Below are 8,160 nucleotides of genomic sequence, written 5' to 3'. Positions count from 1 at the left end.
CAAACTAACTGCAAACGTGAGTGACAAAAGCATAGACTTTCTCGATACCACAGTCTTTAAGGGAGATTCCATAGCAGAAACAAATAAACTGGATATTAAAGTGTATTTCAAAGAAACTGATACTCATCAACTCTTGCACAAGAGCTCCTTTCACCCAAAACATACCTTTTCTGGTATAATTAATTATTTACGATTTCATCGAATTTGTACAAGATCTTCTGATTTCAACCAAGCCTGTACGATTGTTTTCTCAAAACTGAAAGAGTGTGGGTACTCTAAACGATTTTTACGAAACATTAATAATTCCACCTTAGCACAGATAGCAGCTAAAAACAGACTTTATGCCGAAGTACCTCCAGGTTTAAGAAGTGCTCCATGTTTGTCCAGTAGATGCAAAACATGTCCCTTTATATCAGAAACTCATTATTTTGTAAGCAACTCTACGAATAAAAGGTACCCGATCCAGGAACATCTAACATGTGAACATTCGAATGTAATATATTTAATTTCATGCAAGAAATGCCCCAAACAATATATAGGAGAAACTAAGAATAATTTACGAACTCGCTTTAATGCTCATAGGTCAGACATCAAATTGAACAAGCCTGTTTCTAATCATTTCAACCTCGACGACCATTCAATAGACGATCTCGCCCTAATCCCAATTGAGCGTATAGAAATTGACTTGCCCGAAGATGAAACTACCAAATTCCGTCAATCTAGGGAAGTCCATTGGATTGAGACATTGAATACAGCAAGACCTATAGGACTAAATATTCATCATAATGTAGGCATAGCACCCTTTGTTGTCCCGTTTAATACAACCAGCAATCGAGCAAGCAAGATAGTTCATGCCCACTATAAGAGCCTTCAAGAGAAATTCCTCCATGTCTATAAGCAGAAAATGATAGTTGCATATTCAAAAAATAAGAACTTAAATGATAATATTGTTCATAGTAAACTAAAAACAATCAGTACATAACAGATACTATACTTCTCGCCCATCAGGCGAGTTATTTTTTCTAATTTCAGATCAGAATAAGAACAGAAGAAAACCCAATATCAAGACCCTTAATCCAAATTTCTAAATAAAGCCAAAAGTAATTCATCACAATAAACTTAAGCCTTACACTGGAGATAAAAAAATCCAGTAATAAAAGATAACAATTTTAAACTTATCAATAAATAATAACAATAATTTAATAATAATAAAATTAATATTAAATTTAAACATTGAACAATAACAAAAATCCAGTCCTCAATTACTTTTAATAATTAAAAATTAATAAAATATAAATAACGTGTACATTTAAATATTTACTTAAAATAATAATTGATTACTTACCATTGTTATTGTAAACATCTTGAAAATTGATAAGTAGATTTTTTAGTTCATTTTGTTCATGTGCTGACAAATCTGAGGATGCCTCCTTATATAAAAGTTCTAAATGGTCTGGAAGGAAATCCTTACAATGTTTTTGCATGTGCACTTCGTTAACATGCACAGCATCTACATGACCTTCTATTAATTCCTCGTCATGAACAGTCTCAATGTTGGCGACCACAGAATTCTTGTAAAGTATCATTAACGTTTAAAATTCTAAATGGAATTATTCCCTTACTAGGATTAACTAATGTTTTAGCCACCAATGCTTCATACTTTTCTGTGAATTTGTCACTTGGTTCAACATATACTGTATTTGTATTTGGAATGAGATCTATTACGTTTCCTAATATAATGGTCTCAGAGAGTGCTCTCTTTATTCTGTCCCTCTTCGAAAGAATAGATTGGTACTTTTTCTCCTTTAATGCTCATACATTTATTTACTAAAATAAATTGATTGAATTTTTACTTAAAAAGTCCATCCCTTATATTATTCTTTGTGTTATTTCAGCTATTAAGAACTGGTGTTTAAAATTAAATAATCCAACCGTTATATTAACAGTACAACTACCAACAAATGGACGTTTCTCACCTGTTGCAGTTACTAAATGTAAGTTATCATTGGGTTCCATTTGGAATTTGTTATCCTGTTGTAAAGTTTTAAACAAGGGCATACTTATTATAGATACTGAAACACCAGTGTCTAATAAAAATTCAACATTTGTCTCATTAATTTTCCCATTTGTGAACAAGCCACGATTATTATTACCTATGTTACTAATTGCTATAATTTTGGGTCTGTCTATAAAGCTTGCTGAATTCTGACCCTCGAAATCAGCAATTACCCGAATTATTAGTATTTTCTTGAGTATTTACAAAATTATGAGAAGTGGATTGCAAATGTCTTTCAGAACCTAAATTATGATGATTAACATCTTGAGATTCCATTCTTTTATTATGATTATTTTCAGAATTTCTTCTGAAATTGCCATATTGATTTGATTATTATTATAGTTATATATTTTATAATGATCGTTATTATTTCTATTTGCGGCTTTGTTTGTATTCCAGTTCCAATTTGATCTGGAATGGTCATTTCCTTTTCAATCTCCTTTTAAGGTCTGTATTAAGTGACTTGTTGTCTTCTCTAGGGAACTTATGGAACTATTTAAATTCTTAATATCAATTTGATCCTTTTTAGTGGATTCTGAAACTGCAGCATTTACTGCCACTTTTGTTTCATTACACTCTATGGCATGGACATGTCGTACTCTTTGTCTATCTGCAAGCCTGTGAGCTTCTGGTTTCACTGCTAAAATTTCTGCCTCATTTATTGTTTGTGGTCTTAATTCCCTTATTCTTAATCTTATTTCAGCATCAGGGACGGCATCAATAAAATTATCTATTGCTAATATGTTTGTTAAAGAAGTATTGGCTGTTGGATATGATTGCCTGGTAAGTTTTCTGATAGACATTGCGAATCCGAAAGTGACTCGGATTTCCCTATAACTTTACTTTGCAATTTAGCTCTGAACATTTCAGACCTTGAAATTGAACCAAATCTAAAATTTAAAGTTTTAACTAAATTCTCAAAATTTTGTCTGTCAGTTAGGCTCATCTCCATTAAAATTATTCTTGCATTTCCTGATAAGGAGCTTGCCAAATATAATGCTTTTTCATTATTGGTCCAATTATTTAGATCAGCAATGATATTAAATTGAGTAATATATTCGTCAAAATCTTCCTCTCCATTGTATTGCTGAGGTTTAATTGTAACTCTATGACGTCTACTATGTATTTGGGAATAATGGTAATTTTCATTTTGATCTATTGCAGAATTTGTAATGTTATCGTTATCACTGAGGGTTAAATTAGAAGAAGAATTGGTATTAGAAGAGTTCCCAGCATTTAAAGTTTTATTTATCATTTTATGCAACTCTGTAATTTCATTATTTAATTTTATCAAAATCATGTTTAAACATATTTAATTTCTCAGTTATCTTATTCAAAATTAATTCATCTTTAGAATTGAATTTAATGTTATCATTGTTATCTTGTTCTTCATTTATCACCAGACTAGGCTCTTTAAAAGATATGTCAGGATCATAACTAGCCATATTTATGCTATTTTAATTAGAATTATTTTATTTTCTTAACTTTGTATTTGTGGTTATGATTCTCTCCAGTGTAGCCAAGGTAAGAATGTTGGAAATCCCAATTCTGACACCAATGTAACAAATCCCAAAAATCTGTCAGGATGAAGGGAATTTTGTTATCAATTTATAAATATAAGGACCCGCCCAACATCAAACCTAACATGCTACGAAATTGGAGAGATATCAAAACACGCAAATAAACAACAATACTTTTATTTGTAAATACTACAATAAAACAAATCAAACACGTATCTTCTCAGCTTCTCTTAATATCTATATTTAGTTTATTCTAATTTACACTTCTGGAATTAAATTATTAATTATATTAATTTGTTACTGTATTATATATACTTAAATTGAATTATCTTAATCTTAATTTAGGATTTATAAGAGTTTTGTATCTTTACGTTACTTATTTTATATTATTATTGTTTCATAAAAAGTTATAATATTTCTCCAACCCAATGTTGGTATTTAATTATGGGCTCTTTATTTGATCTTGGAGAATGTTAATTTCTCCAACTTTAAGCTTAAGGTTTCTCTAATTTTAATCTTTCTCCAAATTTTAGATTGTAGATTTTCTCCAACCAAAAGTATTTCTCCAACTTGATCTTGGGGGTATTCTCCAACTTTGATATTTTGGAGATATTCTCCAACTTTGATATATTGGAGATATTCCCCAACTTTGATATTTTGGAGAGTTTCTTCCACTTCACAGATTCCAACTGTGTTATTTAAGGAATCCTCTTGAAGGATCTTGTATTAAACCTTAATTTATTCACAGTCTTATATTTTTCTCCCCAATTAAATTATTTCTCCAACTTCAATATTGGAGATTATTTACTTACTTTGTCAGAAAAGTCGATCTGCTTGGAGAAACTCATTTTCGTCTGAATGAGAGCGTAGGTAGGTAGGTAGATGACAAGTTAATGTTCGCTTCCAGCGGATGCTGATATCGCAAACTAGGTAGTTGTTGGTAGTCGTGGTAGTTGGTAGTTGGATTGGATCAAATTGGATGATTCGGTGTTGTTGGTTTGGAGGTTGATTCTTCGTTAGATCTGGTCGGGTCGAATGACATGGCGATGAAAGCTTTCACAAAAGGGGGAGAGATGTTCTCTAATGTTTCTGCAATGAAACTTGTTAAATTGATTGGATATAATTAAAAAGTAAAAAGTGTTAAGAAACTTTGAGTTTAAAAACTTAGCCTATCTGTTCAAGGCAGATTTGGTTATAAAATGGAAGACTAGTTCCATTATCGTATACCAGTGGTCCGTGGTTGGAGCCAAAACATTCTGTATGGTGAGTGGTATGCCGTTGGTTACCAGGTACTCTAGCAGTGGCTTACGAGCGGGTTTCAGTTCAGTGCATTGAATGAGGACATGCGACCTTGTGGCAACGTGGCCGCAGCGACATTTAATGGCGTTGAACTGATGGTCTCGTAGTACGTTGTTGGTCCGGAGTCTGGTTGCCACTTTGCAGATGGCTACACATGGATGGTTTGGTTTGGTTTGGTTTGGTATCTTCGGATCAATCTGGTATCTTGCGGTGTCGAGGTTCCGTAACATGTCAGACCATTTCTGGTTGATCCTAGAAGATACGATACTGCAGAACTCCGAATAGGAGTATTCTACGTAGCGTAGCATGGATTACGCGCCCTTTATTTATAACGTCAGTGCGGACGTCACGGTAAACATTGCGCGTTCGTGTTGTTGTTGTTATTTCAGCGGATTTAATGGCTTTTACAAGGACATGGGTAAATCCGATGGTCAATCCCAATCTTTTCTTTTATTGAAATTAGAATAGATAACATTATTTAGTGTGGGTCTGTGTATAGGACTTTTGGGATTAACTTTCTGTGAATTAGAAACAGATAAAAAGAAGACAGAACGGCACAGAAATCGAACTTCCACTTTCGCTATGACGTCATTATGTAAACATAGCGACCAAAATGGCGGTATGGGTGGTTTTCACGAATGCACTAGAAAAGATGAAGTCTATTAAATTAATGATCATTTCTGATCTAACTTTATGTAAACATGCATACGAAACATGTTTAGTTCATGTGGTGTGGGAATCCATAAATGTCATTCAAGATTTAACTATGATAATCTTCATTTTAGATTGGTGGCAAATTACAAATGAGGGCGCCATTTTCATATCGGCTTAGTACATAGAGGCAAAATCGTTACATTGCCCCCCTTTTCTTAAAACATTCGTCCCGAATGTATATAATTTTAACTTTTATTTTTAAAATTTATATTATTATTTATTATAGAATATTTCTTTTTTCAGATATTTATATCTGTTGGCTATAATATTAATGTAGAATTAACAACGTCCAGTGCTAGTGGCTGCGGAATAATAATAACAATAACAATAACTAGCATCAAAATTAACATTACATTTCACTTACTCTGGATTGGATGATTGTGACCAAGCCAGACAACTCGTAATATTTTGCTTCCAACAAGAATTCCTCCAGTGCAGAATAATTAAGTGGAATGAGTCGGGATATAGGTGTTTCACCAACATTTCTGAGATAGTTCAATATTTGATCGAAATGTTTTGGGTCCCGATCTATTCTGTATATAGGTGTGGAACAATTCTTTGCCAATATTGGTTTGACCCCTGACTCCGGATGGACTAATTTTGCTAACAGTCCTCCATTGTCTTTTGATACGGTATCTTTTGAGGTACCGAACATTTTCCCCCCAACATTTAATATGATCCAATTATGATTGTTTTCTGAAATTTGATTAAGTTTAGGTTTTATACTATCTGGTGTCTTTGTCTTGGTTTCTGAAATTTGATTAAGTTTGGGTTTTATACTCTCTGGTGTGTATGTTTTGGTTTTGGAACTAGAAGAAGATGATGATGATATCGATGATGATGTAGAGGAACATGATCCTAATTGGTCAATTGGATCTATGGATTTTACATTCGAAGATGTGTTCACTTTTGGCAGCCAGGACCTCTCTTTTTCTTTGTCATCAGGTGCGTTAAACTCAATGAGGGGTGGAGGGAATGATGGATGTCTTGGTAATTTTTCTATTGGTGTTGGTATATATTTTGGTACGTTTGGTTTTATTCTTTTTGGAGGATCAAAAAGATTATCATGACTTTTCCTTTTAGGATTCTCCTGTTTGAAGGAGCGAATTACCACCTCTTTGCCTTTGTTAAATTTGATGATGAAGTTCCTCCTATTCTTTTGAAATTCCTCATAGATTTGCTTCTCCTCTGGTCCAAATTTGTGGTTGGACCTCATGATCGGATCCATGCTGGCATCTTGACAGTGTCTTGTGTTCCCACGGGTGCATACTTGGCGACATACGGAACATCTGAATCCAAATCCAGACTGAGCAGATGTTAAGTGCCTCTCCACATGTTCCAGTTTCACGTATTTTGCTGAATCATCATTACATAAACGCCAGTGTTAGGTAACGTCCTACAATAACAATGGTAAGTAATTAATTATTATTTTAAGTAAATATTTAAATATACACGTTATTTATATTTTATAAATTTTTAATTATTAAAAGTAATTGAGGACTGGATTTTTGTTATTGTTCAATGTTTAAATTTAATATTAATTTTATTATTATTTAATTATTGTTATTATTTATTGATAAGTTTAAAATTGTTATCTTTTATTACTGGATTTTTTTTATCCCACTTCTGACACCAATGTAACAAATCCCAAAAATCTGTCAGGATGAAGGGAATTTTGTTATCAATTTATAAATATAAGGACCCGCCCAACATCAAACCTAAAATGCTACGAAATTGGAGAAATATCCAACCACGCAAATAAACAACAATACTTTTATTTGTAAACACTACAATAAAACATATCAAACACGTATCTTCTTAGCTTCTCTTAATATCTATATTTAGTTTATTCTAATTTACACTTCTGGAATTAAATTATTAATTATATTAATTTGTTATTATATATACTTAAATTTTATTATCTTAATCTTAATTTAGGATATATAAGAGTTTTGTGTCTTTACGTTACTTATTTTATATTATTATTGTTTCATAAAAAGTTATAATATTTCTCAAACCCACTGTTGGTATTTAATTATGGGCTCTTTATTTGATCTTGGAGAATGTTAATTTCTCCAACTTTAAGCTTAAGGTTTCTCTAATTTTAATCTTTCTCCAAATTTTAGATTGGAGATTTTCTCCAACCAAAAGTACTTCTCCAACTTGATCTTGGGGATATTCTCCAACTTTGATATATTGGAGATATTCTCCAACTTTGATATATTGGAGATATTCTCCAACTGTGATATATTGGAGATATTCTCCAACTTTGATATTTTGGAGATATTCTCCAACTTTGATCGTTGGGATTTTCTCCAACTTCAATAGTAGAAATATTCTCCAACTGTGTTATTCAAGGAATCCTCTTGAGGGATCTTGTATTAAACCTTAATTTATTCACAGTCTTATATTTTTCTCCCCAATTAAATTATTTCTCCAACTTCAATATTGGAGATTATTTACTTTCTTTGTCAGAAAAGTCGATCTGCTTGGAGAAACTCATTTTCGTCTGAATGAGAGCGTAGCATGGAGGTAGGTAGGTAGATGACAAGTTAACGTTCGCTTCCAGCG

General features: G+C 32.3%; 2 protein-coding genes across 2 annotated transcripts in view; one reads left to right on the top strand and one right to left on the bottom strand.

Moving 5' to 3' along the window:
- The window catches only part of LOTGIDRAFT_157182 (hypothetical protein), a gene marked incomplete at both ends in the record, with an annotated part of 5,067 nt that extends 1,422 nt beyond the window's left edge, over window positions 1-3,645 (top strand). Inside the window, 3 exons of the mRNA XM_009048952.1 lie at window positions 1,896-1,994; window positions 2,760-2,839; window positions 3,571-3,645. Of these exons, the coding sequence (XP_009047200.1) occupies window positions 1,896-1,994; window positions 2,760-2,839; window positions 3,571-3,645 (254 nt within the window). The remainder of the gene's footprint in view (window positions 1-1,895; window positions 1,995-2,759; window positions 2,840-3,570) is intronic.
- A 2,204-nt stretch (window positions 3,646-5,849) lies between these two features.
- LOTGIDRAFT_157181 (hypothetical protein) lies at window positions 5,850-6,817 on the bottom strand (the record flags this gene model as incomplete). Its single annotated transcript, XM_009048951.1, has 2 exons — window positions 5,850-5,891; window positions 5,954-6,817. 2 exons carry the CDS (start codon window positions 6,815-6,817, stop codon window positions 5,850-5,852), a joined length of 906 nt encoding a protein of 301 aa, XP_009047199.1.
- Window positions 6,818-8,160: the final 1,343 nt, after the last annotated feature.

This window comes from Lottia gigantea (genome assembly GCF_000327385.1).
Source record: "Lottia gigantea unplaced genomic scaffold LOTGIsca_13, whole genome shotgun sequence".
NCBI classification, from domain to species: domain Eukaryota; kingdom Metazoa; phylum Mollusca; class Gastropoda; family Lottiidae; genus Lottia; species Lottia gigantea.
This window is presented reverse-complemented; position numbering and strand designations above follow the sequence as displayed.